This window comes from Daucus carota, chromosome 6, assembly GCF_001625215.2.
Source record: "Daucus carota subsp. sativus chromosome 6, DH1 v3.0, whole genome shotgun sequence".
Classification (NCBI taxonomy): Eukaryota; Viridiplantae; Streptophyta; class Magnoliopsida; order Apiales; family Apiaceae; genus Daucus; species Daucus carota.
In genome coordinates, this window is record NC_030386.2 from 15,381,637 (window position 1) to 15,398,226 (window position 16,590).

At 34.0% G+C, this 16,590-nt stretch overlaps 2 protein-coding genes across 3 annotated transcripts; one reads left to right on the forward strand and one right to left on the reverse strand.

The window, feature by feature from the left end:
* Window positions 1-3,174: 3,174 nt before the first annotated feature.
* Window positions 3,175-8,694, reverse strand: LOC108227412 (microtubule-associated protein TORTIFOLIA1). The gene is made up of 6 exons (XM_017402535.2): window positions 7,560-8,694; window positions 7,267-7,458; window positions 6,686-6,791; window positions 5,996-6,600; window positions 5,033-5,908; window positions 3,175-3,696 (listed from the first exon to the last, which is right to left on the reverse strand). The coding sequence occupies exons 1-6, from the start codon at window positions 8,259-8,261 to the stop codon at window positions 3,499-3,501; spliced, it is 2,679 nt and encodes an 892-aa protein (XP_017258024.1). The 5' UTR covers window positions 8,262-8,694; the 3' UTR covers window positions 3,175-3,498.
* Window positions 8,695-13,446: 4,752 nt separating this feature from the next.
* Window positions 13,447-16,226, forward strand: LOC108227413 (chloroplastic lipocalin). Of its 2 annotated transcripts, none has more exons than XM_017402536.2 (5): window positions 13,447-13,688; window positions 14,069-14,198; window positions 14,485-14,724; window positions 15,070-15,360; window positions 15,829-16,226. In XM_017402536.2, exons 1-5 carry the CDS (start codon window positions 13,588-13,590, stop codon window positions 16,102-16,104), a joined length of 1,038 nt encoding a protein of 345 aa, XP_017258025.1. In that variant the 5' UTR covers window positions 13,447-13,587; the 3' UTR covers window positions 16,105-16,226. The 2 variants fall into 2 exon arrangements, with proteins under 2 accessions (XP_017258025.1, XP_017258026.1); XM_017402537.2 differs by having other exon boundaries at window positions 13,480-13,688; window positions 14,072-14,198.
* The last annotated feature ends 364 nt before the right edge of the window (window positions 16,227-16,590 follow it).

Sequence of the window (16,590 nt, forward strand, 5' to 3'; positions counted from 1 at the left end):
TTGCTGAATTTTAATATGTTTTGTTTTGATGTATTAATTATATTAATTAGATATATTTAAAAAATAGTATACAATTACTGTTTTTGATAATTATAAATCTGATATATTACTTAATATTGTAACATATGGTGTTGAGTTTTCTTGCAACTCTCCGAAGTCCAATAAATATAACTAACACTAGAAATTTGGCTAAAACTATAAACAATAACAAAGTTTCCTTTGGAGTTGAACTTTTATTTATAATCTCTATAATTTTATTTATAATAAATAGTAATTTTTTGGGAATTTATCAAATATACTACTTTTTAGGATCTTATTTGCAAAAATATCATCTTCCTAAATTAATTGCATATTTACTAAACTAAGTTTCTAAATTGCAAAAATACTACCCCCTCCCCCTGCAACTAAATGCAACCTCATATGCAACTGAATGCCTGATTTCAAGTTCTACTTTTCAAATGTCATTTTCGACCTCATCCTTGAAATCCATATATATATATATTCTGAAAATCTGGTCACTAGGCGACCCGCTGAGACCCGCTGAGCTTCTGCAACTGAATGCAACCACATGCAACTGCAACTCGTGATTTCAGGTTCCAGTTTTCAAATGTCATTTTCGACCTCATCCTTGGAATCCATATATATATATATATATATATATATATATATATATATATATATATATATATATATATATATATATATATATATATATATATATATATATATATATATATATATATATATATATATATATATATATATATAGGGCTGAGCAAAACCGAACCGAACCGGAATAACCGAACCGAACCGTCGAAATTCGGTTCGGTTTGGTTTGGAATTTTTTAAAACTCCGGTTAGTTCGATTTTCGGTTTTAACCGAATTAAAAGTTCGGTTCGGTCCGGTTCTGAAAAGATTAATTTCGGTTTAACCGAAATAACCGAAGTTTTTTAATATATATATTTTTTAAATTATATTTATATATAATAATAAAAATAATAATCAAATAATAGATTAGTAAGTACATATGTAATATGTAATATGTAATTTGTTAACTTACCTGCGCCTCCTCTCCTGAGTCCCTAAACCTAGTCAGTAGTTTCCCGAATCCCACTCGCCATGCCTCAGCCCTCCACTCCATTCTCCAGAGTTCCGATTCAAGCTTCACCCTTCACATCTGAATCATGCTTCACCCTTCACATCTGATTCAAGCTTCAGTTTCAGTTTGCATATCGTTTGAATCTTTTATACCGTTCAGTGGGTTTGTTTAATTTGATTCTTGTGTTGAATAATGGGTTTGTTTATTGTGAATCTTATTTGATATCTGATAATCCGGGTACTGATTCTTCACTGTTAATTAGTTGATTCTGAACTCCGAATCTGGTTAGCTTTTTATTTCTGTATTTTTTTTTATTTGTGTTTGAAGCTTTTTTTTTTATATATAAAGTCCGGTTTTAACCGAACCGAACTGAAAAAACCGAAGTAATTTCGGTTCGGTTCGGTTCGGTTTGAAAGATAATTACGGTTCGGTTCGGTTTCAAAAAATATGAAAGTTCGGTTTTCGGTTATTTCGGTTCGGTTCGGTTTTCGACCGAACCGACCGTTTGCTCATCCCTATATATACATATATATATATATATATATATATATATATATATTCTGAAAATCTGGTCGAAAATGACATTTGGAGACTGGAACTTGAAATCAGGCATTTAATTGCATTCAGTTGCATTTGGTTGCATTCAGTTGATTCTATTTTGATCTAATGGCCCCGCCAGGGGCACCCATACATTAGTTGTAATTTACAGTTTCCAGTTGCATTTAGTTGCTTATGAGATTGCATATTCAGTTGAATATTGCCCCCGCGGGGCCTGCAACCCAAATCCACCACAATATCACCCCACCCTAAAAAAATTCAGTTCCTTATGAGGTTGCATTCAGTTGATTCTATTTTGATCTAATGGCCCCGCCAGGGGCACCCATACATCAATTGTAACTTACAGTTTTCAGTTGCATATGAGATTGCATTCGACCATTTTCGACCTCATATATATATATATATATATATATATATATATATATATATATATATATATATATATATGGATTCCAAGGATGAGGTCGAAAATGACATTTGAGAACTGGAACCTGAAATCATGAGTTGCAGTTGCATGTGGTTGCATTCACTGCATAAGGGAGAGGTAGTATTTTTGCAATTTAGAAACTTAGTGTAGTAAAACTGCAAATAGCTATTCTTGAGAAAAGTAAATTTGCAAAAATTTACTTTTTCTTATATATTTATGAAAAAACCCCTAAATTTTTTGGTTATAGTATGTACGGTCGGAGATGCTGTAAGATGCCGGGTTTGAACTTAAATCGCATTAAACTTAATCGGGGACAGTTAAAAAGATAGGCACTAAATTTGAATAAGGGGTCATTTGGCAAATCTGAATGTAAATGTCTGAATGATTAAAATTTCTGAATGATTAATAATCTGAATGAGTAATGAATAATATTATTTGATAAAAAAGACTCATAATATTTTCTGAACATAATATATATTTATCGTCAATAATTTCTATTAAAAATATATTTAAGTTCTATCATAACTATCACATATATAACAATTAATAAAAGTAAATTTTAAATTATATTTATATAATTTTAAATAATGATCTTTACTTATTTATTATTAATTTTTTTTTTCAACTATGAGAATATATAATATAATTAATCGTAATCATTTTATAAATTATATGTAATAAATTTCTAAATAAAATTCATAATAAAATAATTAATTATGTCCAAAAAATAATAAAAAGAAAAAAATTACTATAAAACATAATAGTAGTGCACCGGAATGTACACAGTTAACACACGTTACACAGCATGTGAATGATTAAACCAGAGATTTTCTCCCGAATTGGTCAGCACAAAATGAATCTTTCAGAAGCTGAATTTGTTTAGACAAACAACTTAGCGCTTCAACAACCTTCCATTCAGCCTCATTAAGCCCATTAAACTCTAAACAAATGGCCCCTAAAAAACCATTGATTCAGTTTCAATTATAATTTATATCAATACTATATACTACTCTCCGAGTTCCTGATAAATATTATCAAAAGATATTTAGCAAAAAAAATATTATTACATAATTACATGTAGCCAATAAATAAATAAATAAATCAAGAACTATTAAACTCAATTTACGTAAGATTCTGCTACTATGGTACAACTCTTAACATATCTCATATGCTTAATGTATAATTGTGCTAAATCACTGCTAGGTTTCTCGCATCATCAGACAGAAATTCAGTAAGAAAATTACAAACAATTCGTAAGAGCAGGCAGTTGTCAGAAAATTGATATTATGCTAATATCACTAATAAAATGACAATACTCGATCAAAGATATAATGATTAAACCATGGCACAAAATGTACTTTTCCCCAGCAATCCACCTTCATTTATGTAGTACAAAGCGCATATATATATTCATCACTTTTCAAGCTGCTGTAGATCAATTTCCCAAGCTGATGCAAGCTGCAACAATAGTTGGTCTGGTGGAACGCCTTCCCAGTCCTCGGGGGGATCAATTGTTGATGATGCTTCATTCAGATTCACCAATACCTCCCTCTTCACTTCCATGGGAGTTCCCAAGACATCCGGTCCACTTTCCACAATGAGATCGACCAACTGGAGCAAGGTAAGCGAAACATGAGTAAAGCTGTGTGTAATAATCGCCATTTACAAAACATCACTGAGCTTAAAACCTACGTGAATTTTGGTTAAAACTAACACTGACTTCTCTATGTGGAAGCCAGAAGTTTTTAAGCTACAAAACCTCTAAATATACTGCAAAATTTTCCTATATAGATAAAACTCAGATAACCAAGTACAAGTATGATACATGAAAAATGATCTTGATGCTTGTTCTGGAAGATATAACTAGAATTTTCCATCCAAGAATTACTTTATTCAAGAACAAATTTCCAAACAGATACATACATGTACGCTTTTATGAAACCTAGTGACACATTTTTGCTTCAATCAAACCTTACAAAGCTTAAGCCGAGAATTTCAACTTATGGCAAACCTGTTTTCCACAACAATAATCTATGGCATTGACGCCCTCTTGAAATAACCACTTTTAGATATATTATTTTGAATGCCTCAAAATCCTTTTGCATAGAAAAGGTCAAAGTGAACTATTAATCGATTGGTACACTGCTTTATTTGATGCTTAGTTTGGAAATTAGTTTGGACTTCATAAGACAGTATGCTAGGCCCTCGACAGGTTTGACCGAGCTGCATAAGCTTTCATACCCAATTACCTATTTCACTACCATATGCTAAATTCATAGGATAAAAAGCTACCTAAGCTGAAAAGTACTATAAGAAAAATCCTCAAATTGCACTAAATGTTTTAAACACTAAACGTGCAACTCCTTGTCACTTACAGATATACATGTAAGCATTAAATACGAAATGCTTAGATATATACCATAAATCTGTCTGCCGCAAAACTGTAACACAAGGGATGTACATGTGCATTCATCTATCATCCAGGCAATATCATAAGCTAGCAGCATACAGAAATTAAGACAGCCTTTGTTGAAGATGAATGCTACTTTGTTCGCACAACTAGGAGGTGCATATTATATAACTGAATTCTTACTTTTAAGATTAAAGCTACGAGGCTCAATATGCAGAGGATGTTGTGAGTGCTATACATTGTGGGACAGATGCTTTTTAAAAGATGTTCAGAGGTGAGTTGCTTATGCAGACAAATTGACTGCTTTTTTACATTCCTATGTCATTCTTATACATGCCAGTCTTCACAACATATGCGCTCTCATCTACCAGCAAATCTCAGGTAAATGTATACCAAGTTACAAGTCAAATGTAAAGAGTGGACATAACTAAAGCTAAACGAGTTCTATATGTCTCTCTAATACAATATTACTGTATCAGATGACCGCCATAATAAAGTGATACACAGATTCCACAAAGCTCAATAATTTAAAATTACCTGCTGAATCCAGGATAAGCAGATGTCGAATAAGTTTTGCTCTATCAGAAACTGTGCAACAGCATGCAATACTTCATTAGCTACCTCACTGGAGATTTGATCAATAACTGGGCCAGATCTGTCCATTAATTTCACAAGCAGGAGATCGTCTCCGGTAGACAACACTTCCGCAAAAGCAGAGTCCATGTCTCCTACGTGAAGGGCATCCATTGCATTACTCCAAGAAGTCCAGACTGGGTCACGATCAGGCACAGCATTGTCATCTCCTAAAGCTTCTGCAGTCAATTCGCGTTCAGCTACTCTTGCAGTTCGAGTTTTTCCATTGTCCTCGCCAGCCACTCGAATTGCTTCTAAGGTTGCTTCGTCCTTTGATGCTTGCCATACACTTCTTGCAGAAGGCCCCTCATCAAACCTAACAGCTCCGACCCCTTTATCCCAAGCTCTCCTGCTACCACTCTGATCACTCCCATGGTCAGATTTAGGCGACCTACCATCCATAGGACCACTACCCAAAGCTCTCCGAGAGCCAATCTGTCCATTTCTTCCATACGAATAATAATCCCGAGACTCAGGCAAATCATTTCTCCAAGAAGGTGGCCCCCGTCCCCTTGCAGTGAAAGCAACTCCATCAGATGGGGCAAACCTCTCCCCAAAAGAACTCCGTCCATCACCAGGCCTTGTAAATTTTGTATTGTAGTCAGAAAAGCCACTATACTTGCCTAAATGCCTATTAGATTCCTCAAATCCCATCATATAATTGCCACCTCTTCGACCTGATATTGTCAAATCATGTGCCATGTCTTCAATAATTCTCTCCAGTCCCCGTACTCTATTCTCTAGAGTAAGCATGCCATCATGCGAACCACCCATGAAATCCTGCGATACAAGAAAACCATTACAAAAATAAGCAAAACCAGAAAACACCCCCCCCCCCCCCCCCCCATTCATGGAACTATAATAGACCTGCAACATGTTCATAAGATGAGCTTGTTGCCTCTCGAGTTGTAATAACTGCCTCTGAATTGCCAACCAATTTCCTTTGTTGTTCATAAAACCTTCCGACTGGCCATCTGTCTTAGAGATTCCGACACGATTAGCAGATGACTTTCTTAAATTTGTATCACCCTGATCATCAAAATCAGGCTGTCTACAGCTGGTGGCACCACCGTTTCCTCTCTCTGCATCAAGGTTGCTGTTTATGGATCCAACATCTTGTTCACAGTTCCCCTTTGATTTTGTTGCATCCATATCAATTGTCTCTACCTCATCCTCACTCTGAGAATTTGGTGATTTTGGACGTCTACGCGCCACCATAACTTCCACAGCACCTGAACCCCTGGTTTCGAGTTTCTGAAAAAACTCAGGATTCAATTCCTTATCAGATAGTGCTGGTGCCTTCTTTTTCAACAGTACAGCCGTTTTGTCCAAAATGTTGCTACCTTTCGCTTTGGAAACAGAACCAGTAGTGGGCGACACACCAGCTGAATTATTTACAGATGCACTAGTTCTTCTTTCTGCAGAATCTGTATGATGCTTAGACACATCTGCTACTCCTGATGTATCAGTATCTGAGAAATTGAAATATAAAGCATAAACATGCGAATGAGACAACTGGTACATAGAGAAATGAAATAAACACAGGCTACTGCTGACCATTAACTGAAGATTCTGGGTTATCTGTAGGCCCGTCTTCTCCTTTACCAGAAACCATCTTCCAGAGTTGTAATGCCTCTGTCAGACTATCTCTGACGGGTTTAATCTGATAAATGTAAATCATGTGATCAAAATGGAGTATCACATCACCCGAAATAAATAGGCAGCTACCTAAGTTTTGATATTGCTTTAATTTTTTAATCCTAATTATAATTAGCAAAGGGGTTATGTTGAACTTCAAGATGTATAAACTAATCCAAAGGACTGCCTCCTAGTACCAATATTTACAGGCATGATATATATCAATTTTGGCAATGCTATCACATCCATGACAGACATATTATAATGGCTTAATCTAAGTTAATCGTTAGCCATGCCTAATTTATTAAGACAGTGGATGTGACACAATATTGATATTTCACACTCTATATCCTGAGTTTTAATTGCCACCTAATATACCAACATAGGAACCAACACAGTTGGCTTAGCACGCCTAAAACAGCAACAGAGGAATTCTGCTTAAAGAATAAAAACACCCACATTATTTCCTACTTACAAGATCAAATCAACTACTCTTCTACCTTGTCGAAGCGACACGATTCGAGGACAGCCAATGTGGAGGGGGCTGTTTCTCTGATCAAGCTGCTCGAATGCAGTGCCAAGGCAATTAATGTGTCAGCAGCTGCCTTGCGTGTTGCCCAGTCTGTACTGCTAAGGGAGTCATGAATGCTTTGCATCATTGTTTCCAAGCTTGGTGGTGCAATAGCTCCTACCTACAAAAAAAAAGTTTCAACTCTCAAAATAATACCTCAAGTAAATCAATTATCTTTACGATCTTAACCATTTTTTATTAAAAATGTGCAACTAATTAGACCTGAGATAGGGATGCAACAACGGGCAATATTGCAGCTTTAGCCAAGAAATTAGGACTATTAAGATACTTGCAAATCCTAGGGCACAACTTCTGGAGTGCTGCAACTGGCGGGTCGGTAGCACAATCGACCATCTTAGCTAAACACATTGCTGAAGCAGCTTGGACAACTTTGCTCTGATCATTCATTGACTCAAACAAAGGCTTAGCAAACAACGAAACAATAGAACCATGTCCCCCATTCTCCCCAGTCTCCCCTTTCAAATACTGACCCGAAAGCGCCCCAATCGCATCTCGACAAGAATCCCTAACTCCAGAATCAGAATCTTTAAGTTTCTTGACAATGTGGCCTATAATTTTGGTCAAATGGGTCGATGAGGAATCACCATGGGTAGCACAAAGAACAGCAAGAAGGCGTAAGGATTCTTTCTTTACTGCGGGTTTGGGATCATTAGTGGCATCAAACAGGCAATTAAGAAGCATTGAAATGCCATCAGAAGAAAGGGTTTGGATGATCTTTTCGAGGTCTTCGACTGCGATCTGGTGGGTGTCTCTATCAGAAAGCTTAGACAAAGAAGTGAGAATTCTCTGTTTGAGCTCAATCATAGCAAGATGGGATGATAATGAAGATGATGATGATCTTGCTGGGGGTGTATGGTTACTGGGTTTGGAGGGTTTTGACGATTTGGGGGCTTGGGAACCCATTTTTCAAGAAACACACACAGACAGAGAGGAGGGAGAGAGAGAGAGAGAGAGAGAGAGAGAGAGAGAGAGAGAGAGAGAGAGAGAGAGAGAGAGAGAGATGGGGCAGGGGGAGAGAGAGATGGAGCTAAAATTGTGTTGTTGATGAAACTTAGAGATGGGGTTTACTGTGTTACCTTGATTGAAAGAGATACAGAAGCTGATTTAGAAAAGAAAATGGGATCTGATTTGGGGCTTGAAAACGAGATCTGAGTTTGAGGGCTCATGCTACAAATACAACAAATTAAAAATGGACTAGTAAATCTCGATTAGAGAGGGGTGCAGGAGTAACAATTATTCAAATTTTAAAGAGACCGTTAGGGCAGTTCGAGGTTTGTGTTGTTCAATTAGGGATTATTATGATAGAACAACTTCTTGTTCTACATTTATGTGGTCACGGGTCGGATTAAAGTGTGTAGCCGCTTTAAATTCAAGCTTGATTTTAGTAACGACACTATACGAAAATCAGATTTCCCCTACTCTGTCTTTCCCTTTCCCTTAGTAGCGGCGGGGGTTTTCACCGGATGTCTACCGGTTGAAAACCGTAAAATTTTATTTCTCTTTATTTTTGTATTCTTTTTTTTTCATTCTTTGGCATTTGTTTTTTCGGATCTAAGGATTCAAAACCTTTTCCGATTTGGCCTTCTTTTTCTTAGATCTCAATTTCACGAAACTATAGATTTTTCGTTCTTTCCGGTACTTTTATCCTCGAAAGTGGTCTGAGTTATCTTATTTTTGTGAGTTTTGTTCCCCCGATCTAAGATTGCCTTGGTTTAGCCAATATTTCATTTACGCATTTGGTTGTTAGGTTATCACGTTTGTTTTGGTTTTTTTTGTTGTCTCACCGTTTGTGTGAGTTTTGTTATTTTCTCACTGTTTGTGTGAGTATGATGTTTGATTTAGTAATAGAAATTGTCAAGAGATTGCATTCTCAGTCGATAGCTCAAACTGTTTGTGGCGGAAGCGAAAGTGACGAACTATGTGTAGATATCATCTTCAACAAATCACGTGATTTTATCTCCAAAATGAATGGATTAATCAGTGATTATTTCTGTATTTTGTTTGTTCGACGCGACTGTTTATGTAGATGCCGTATGACTTTTTATTATTGAATTAATTAACTCATTTATCAAAAATAAATTTATCTAAATATCATTATATTGTTTAATATCCTATATTATAATACCTGAGTCTACCCAGGTATGCAGTTAACCAATCAGAAAAGAGGAATTATTTTAGTACCAATCAGAAGTCATTCCTAAATTTTAGACCAATCATATTGATTCTCCAACTTTCCTTCTACCACTGTATGCAGTTAACCAATCAGAAAATAGGAATTATTTTAGGACCAATCAGAAGTCATTCCTAAATTTTAGACCAATCATATTCATTCTTCAACTTTCTTTCAACCACCTTATGTAGTTAACCAATCAGAAAAAAAGAATTATTTTAGCACTAATATTATTTATTATACAATATAATTAATCAACTCCTTTTCATTATCTGATTATAACTCAACTAATTAGACTCCTTTTCATTATCTAATTAAAAATAATCTAATTAGATAATAATAGAATTTGAGATTTACTTTAAGTAATTTAATTTAATTCAATTCAATTTATGAAAAAATAAATTATTTTAGGATGTTAACCAATAAAAAAAGAGGAATTAATTTAGTACCAATATATCATTCCTTATTTTAGGTCAATAATATTTATCCGTTAACTTTAGATAATTTTAAAACAAATCAGAGTCCATCCTCAAATGCAGTTAACCAATTAAAAAGAAGAATTATTTTAGGACTGATCAGATGCCATTCCTAAATTTTAGACCAATCATATTAATTCTTCAACTTTCTTTCAACCACCTTATGCAGTTAACCAATCAGAAAAAAAAAATTATTTTAGCAGTAATATTATTCATCATCCAACTTTTCTTCTATTAAATTTCATCCAAAATATTAACCACATACAAGTTAATCATGAGTTAGTCAATACAATTTTTTATTATACAATATAATTAATCAGCTCCTTTTCATTATCTGATTATAACTAAACTAATTAGACTCCTTTTCATTATCTAATTAAAAATAATCTAATTAGATAATAATAGAATTTGAGATTTACTTTAAGTAATTTAATTCAATTCAATTCAATTTATGAAAAAATAAATTATTTAGGATGTTAACCAATAAAAAAAAGAGGAATTAATTTAGTACCAATATATCATTCCTTATTTTAGGCCAATGATATTCATTCGTTAACTTTAGATAATTTTAGAACAAATCAGAGTCCATCCTTAAATTTTTTTTATATGAATAATCAATAATTATATGTTTAGATCAATTTGATAAATCTTTTTTAAAATTATACGAGTCTCCACACCCTACAGATTAGAACGAGCTTTTTATTTACTCGATGGCAAAGAAAAACAGTTTCCTTATGTTGCGGTGGATAAAATATTAACATGTTACATGACGTGCATGGTCTTTCGAGTATTATATGATATATAAAATTATATATTTACTATTTTAGAAAATTAAATTCACACTTAGCCAATATAAACATCGTTTTTATAATTATAAATATATAATTATAATGTGATTGGTTAACTGCATACCTGGGTAGACTCAGGTATTATAATATAGGATAAATACAAGTTAGCATCCAGAATGACCAGTTTTCATAAACCTCACAGTGATTTTATAATTTACTAAGACAAATTTTTTATTAAATCCATAAAATTTATTGACATAAGTGAATTTTTACAAGATATACACTTTTACAGTATACTCGATTGAATTTAACAATTTTTATTATTTCATAAATATGTTAAGTGCATACAAATTATCAGAAATATGGCTATAATGACAATTATGCAAATTAAATGAATATGCGTATAAATCAATTAAATTATATAATATAATAATAACGACTGATATTAGGCATGTTCCACCCGATCCGATCGACCTTAACCCAACATTACTTTATTCAATAGAGGAAATTAAAAAACATTATGACCTTGAAATTACTCGCCCGCTCGCGTCCCCATTCACTAACTGGCTCCCCAGTTCTCATATATATATATTATAAAAAATTTATACATAAATATTACAATATTGTTAAAATTAAAATAATTTTATACAAGTCCACCCAAAAATTTTCATATGACTAAACAATATTTCTAATTTGTTGCGGTGGTTAAAATATTAACATGTATTACGTGACATACATGGTTTTTTGAGTATTATATAATATAAAATTAAATATAAAATATTTATAATTTGTTGCGGTGGTTAAAATAATTTTATACGAGTCCACCCATAAATTTTTATATGACTAAACAATATTTCTAATTTATTGCGGTGGTTAAAATATTAACATGTATTACATGATATACATGGTCTTTTGAGTATTATATGATATGAAATTAAATATTTCATATTTTATAAAATTAAATTCATACTCATCTAATATAGTGAAAATGCCCTAAATAACTAATATTTATGTAATGCATGCCCAAAATAACAAACGTCGAGTTTGATGCCTTTTTGATGCCTCTTTTAACCAATCAGTGGCGCATTCAAAGGATGCGCGTATATGAATCAAGTGATTTAACCACTACGGGGTACTTCTGATCCAAATAAAGACAACCCATGCATATTTCTTCATATCCAAAATAGCTTTGGACTCCGTGATGCTGTATGTATGATCATATATGTGTTTTCAAAAGTGAACAAAAAAAAAATGACACGCATTCTGACTATGCGTGTTTGTTGGTCACGCATACTATATATGCGTAACTTGCAAGCAGATTCAAAATTTAGTCTAATCCTCACACACGATTGATGCTCATGCACAAAATCAGCCAAAGCATGCGCATTAACTAGATCCGCACTCAGTATTCGCATTCAGAGAATGCGACTCTTTGTGGTTATTTTGGTCCATTTTAGTGTGGGTGATCATTATGGACAATATGCGCAGAAAATGAGTTATATTGGATATTCACCCTCTAATATAAACATCGTTTTTATAAGTGTAAATTTATAATTATAATGAGAAAAATAATATAAAATAAACACAAGTTAACATACAGAACGACCAATATAGAAATCTCACAATGACTTTACAATTTATTAGAACAAAATTTTCATTATGTTCGTGATTAAAATAGATATAAAAATAAAATATATTTATCTTCTTAAATTCATAAAATCTTATTTACATGAGTGATTTTGTTACAAATTTATACCTTTAAGGCATGCTCCATTGAATTTAATAATTTATATTACTTCGTAAATAAGTTAAGTGCATACAAATTTTCTAAACTATGGCAACGAAAACTAATCAAGCGGATATAAATGAATTTTTACGTACAAATTAATTAAATTATATATTATAATAATAATGACTGATATCAGGGGATGCATCCACCCGACCCGATCGACCTTAATCTGACATTACTTTATTTAATACGGAAAATTGAAAAAATTTATGGCTCTCAAATTACTCGCCCAGCTCCCTTCCCTGTTTACTAACTGTCTCCCCAATCCTCATATATACTATAAAAAAATTCATACATAAATATTACATAATTGTTGACGATAATATAATTTTATATGTACATTTTTTATTCTCATATTAGTTTTCAATATCTCATATTATAAAAACAAATTAGTTTAGATCAACATCGGTGCAAATTCAGGATTCAGTATGAAATTGAGATAATTCAGATTTTGGATCCGAAACCGGGAGCAGGGATTGCATTCGCATTCCATGATCTCTAAACGATAGTCGATCCTTATATAATATTTGATTGAAAAGAAAATATGATTATTTCATTTCATATAATATGAGGGTGTTGAGCAGAGTATTTAAGAAATAATATTATTTTTCTTAAAAATTTATACCTATATTATGTAATAAAATTATATAAATGATAAAACAATATGTACTTGAATTTGTAAGTATACAAACTTATTTTTATTTTATAAAAATAACCATTCGGTGCGTAGCACGGGTAAAATGTTAGTATCAAATGGTTGAGGTCCCCCGATAATTGAAATTTCCGTTTTTTGACGACACATGCTACAATCTAAACAAATTTTAGTGGAGTTGGGCCAGGTGGGGTTGCTACAATTTCCCACCGTCACATTCATTGCATCTTAGCTGTGGTGCTGCTTGAAACTTGACACAAGTATATAACACAATCAACAAGACAATCAAGTGGGTTTTTTTAACATCATCTTCTGCTGCAACAAGTGTCAGAAATCTCACACAACCGCTTTCAAATGGTTTATCACAACATTGTTGTGTCAGCAGCTGTTGCACACTTTTCTCCTGTTGTTCTGCTCCGCACACATTCATCACCATTTCACTTCAATATTCCCAGGTTTCATCCCATTCTTTATTGCATTTGGATCAAATTTGTGTAATAAACGTATAGTTTTTATTCCGTTCAACTCCATTTGTGATCAGACCTAGGGTCATTTGTTAAATCTGAACGGCGGGTGGCATGAACTAAATTGTTTGGTCTGAATTGTTAAGAGTGAACCATTTAGCTACTTTCGGGCTTAACTGTTAGTTCTTTTGAATACAATTAAACTCCGGTTATGATCAAACTAAGGGGTCATTTGTTATATCTGAATGTCGGGTGGTATGAACCTTTTGGAGTGAAACGTTTAGCTACTTTCGGGCTTAATTGGTTAAATTTTTTGGCAATGTTTCCATCCATATATGGATGACACTTCTTTTGTTATCTTGTCAATAAAGAAGTGAGGCAGGGAGGATAAAATTTACCTGCTCTGTGGAGGAGCAGCATGTATGGAATAATACAGTAGGGGTTAGAAAAGCAATATCAGGGCTTGCTGCTTCTTTTGTGCTTCTCTCACAGACAAGCCAGGTTCGTGGTTTCCTAATTTGCGTGTCTCACATAATTTCTATTTGTATGTTCTGGGCCTTCTGGCTGTGAAATATGAGCACAACAATTGTTCTGCGTGTTTTTATAGGTGCACAAATTGTTCTGCTCGTTTTTATAAGTGCAGAACAGTTGTCCCTACTGTTTGCACCCTAATATCTGTTCTCCTTGGAGTGCGAGATAGATGTATAGATTAGGAGGAGGATTATAGCAGTGACTTTAAACTGAGTGTTAATAGACTGATAGAGCCATCTTCTATGCTGTGTTGTAGGTTTTGGGGGCAGATCTTCCTCATCCTCAGAATGTATATGGACTTGCAAATGCCTCTGATAATTTGCCAACTCTACCACTTGATATCATGCCTGAAGAGAAATTAGGGATGATGATGATGACAAAAGGTATGACAGCAAAGAACTTTGATCCCGTAAGATATTCAGGGAGATGGTTTGAAGTCGCTTCACTCAAGCGTGGGTTTGCAGGAGCAGGACAAGAAGATTGTCACTGCACGCAGGTAAATGCATCGGGAAACTATAATTTTTAACCCATTATTAAGAACAGCAAGTTTTCAACGTTTAATTGGAGGAACTCAATTTGGCAATAGTATGGAGCTTGGTTTATATCACATAGGCTATGACTTCACTTGTTACTGAATCATTTTATGCTAAAATATCTGGTTGCCATTTGTGTAGAGAATGACCTGATATATTTATTGAAGAATACTGAATGCTTCGATTTTTGGTCATCTAGTTAGAGACATGAGTATGAAGGATACTGCTTAAAGATATTCCATAATAACAGAATGGTGAACTTTGAAAGGTGGGATTATCTAACTGACCATTGAGTTTTTTCGTCTTAGGGTGTGTATACATTTAACGAGAAAAAAGCTGCAATCCAGGTTGATACCTTTTGTGTTCATGGGGGTCCAGATGGATACATCACTGGTATAAGGGGTAATGTTCAGTGTATCTCAGATGAAGATCTGGAGATGAGCGAAACAGATCTAGAAAAGCTAGAAATGGTAAAAGGGAAGTGCTATCTACGATTTCCGACATTGCCGTTCATTCCCAAGGAGCCTTATGATGTCATTGCTACTGATTATGACAATTATGCTCTTGTATCAGGGGCCAAAGACAAAAGCTTTATTCAGGTGAAATTTGTCGTCCCGAGACATTCTATATTCTTTAAAAATTATTTTGTTTTTTTGTCGTTCAGTTTAGTAAGGTTATTAGGATGTTTCCTAAGAACGGATTACTGCTGGAGTACTATAATAAGCTGAAAATTGAGTTCATACATGGCCTACTAGATAATCTTTGAACTTGAATCTCATCTAGTCTTTTACATATATGGTTGTATTTGAACTTAACCTATTTAGAAACCAGCCGCTTTCAGATTTTCTCGCAGGAGTATATCTAGGCGTTCCACAACAGTCAAATGATTTAGTCTTAATGGTCACCTTGACAGGAGTATTGCAGTTGTCATACCTTGTATGAAAAAGTTTTGACTCTTTTAATGATTATATCCAATTGTTAATAGAACGTGTTATCTGAACTGAAGAGTATTATTCCATCTTTGGTATCGCATTCTTTATGACTCCCTTTGTCCTTTAATCTTTCAGATATACTCGAGGACACCTAATCCTGGTCCAGAGTTTATTGAGAAATACAAGCTTTACTTGGCAGACTTTGGTTACGATCCTAATAAAATCAAAGACACCCCACAAGATTGTGACGTGTCTGATAGTAGGCTGGCGGCAATGATGTCTATGAACGGAAACCAGCAAGCCCTAACAAATCAGTTTCCTGATTTAGAGTTAAAATCTGCAGTTGCATTTGACCCATTTACAAGTGTCTTTGATACACTGAAGAAACTCATTCAGCTTTATTTCAAGTAACAATATAGTTTCTCTAACCTTTGGTTCGCTTCTGTAAATTGTGACACGGAGATGATACCAATCTGTGAACTGTAGTACACCGCTTGAGCTTCATTCTTTCATGAAACATGATTTTTTATTTAGTCTTGAGCCCGTGTTGCTTTTTTGTCAGTGATGAATGCTTTTCTACTCTACTTTACGGTTCCATTAAGCTTAAGGCACGTGTTTTGTTATTTATCAGATGTTGGTGCTGCAGCAACTGGTATGATCGTGCTACGACTGCAACACTGTGACCATTTATTCGTATAAAATGAACATGAGCGTAATTAGCCACATCTTCACAGTTAAGGAGTTTCGATTGCGATCCTTGTTTTATGGAACATTTAAACAAATTACTGGAGGGAAAAGGCAGAAACATTAACTACCAGAAGATTAGTCGGTTGTCATAATTACGAAATTTATATCCACGTAGTGGCCATAAACATTCCTATATAGAGCAAAAGGGTA

Coding starts and splice junctions, on each gene's coding strand:
- LOC108227412 (XM_017402535.2), bottom strand. CDS start 8,261: ATGGGTTCCCAAGCCCCCAAATCGTCAAAACCCTCCAAACCCAGTAAC. Junction 7,459..7,559: donor TTGTTGCATCCCTATCTCAG/GTCTAATTAGTT, acceptor TTTTTTTTGTAG/GTAGGAGCTATTGCACCACC. Junction 6,792..7,266: donor AATCGTGTCGCTTCGACAAG/GTAGAAGAGTAG, acceptor TACATTTATCAG/ATTAAACCCGTCAGAGATAG.
- LOC108227413 (XM_017402536.2), top strand. CDS start 13,588: ATGGTTTATCACAACATTGTTGTGTCAGCAGCTGTTGCACACTTTTCT. Junction 13,689..14,068: donor TTTCACTTCAATATTCCCAG/GTTTCATCCCAT, acceptor TTGTCAATAAAG/AAGTGAGGCAGGGAGGATAA. Junction 14,725..15,069: donor AAGATTGTCACTGCACGCAG/GTAAATGCATCG, acceptor TTTTCGTCTTAG/GGTGTGTATACATTTAACGA.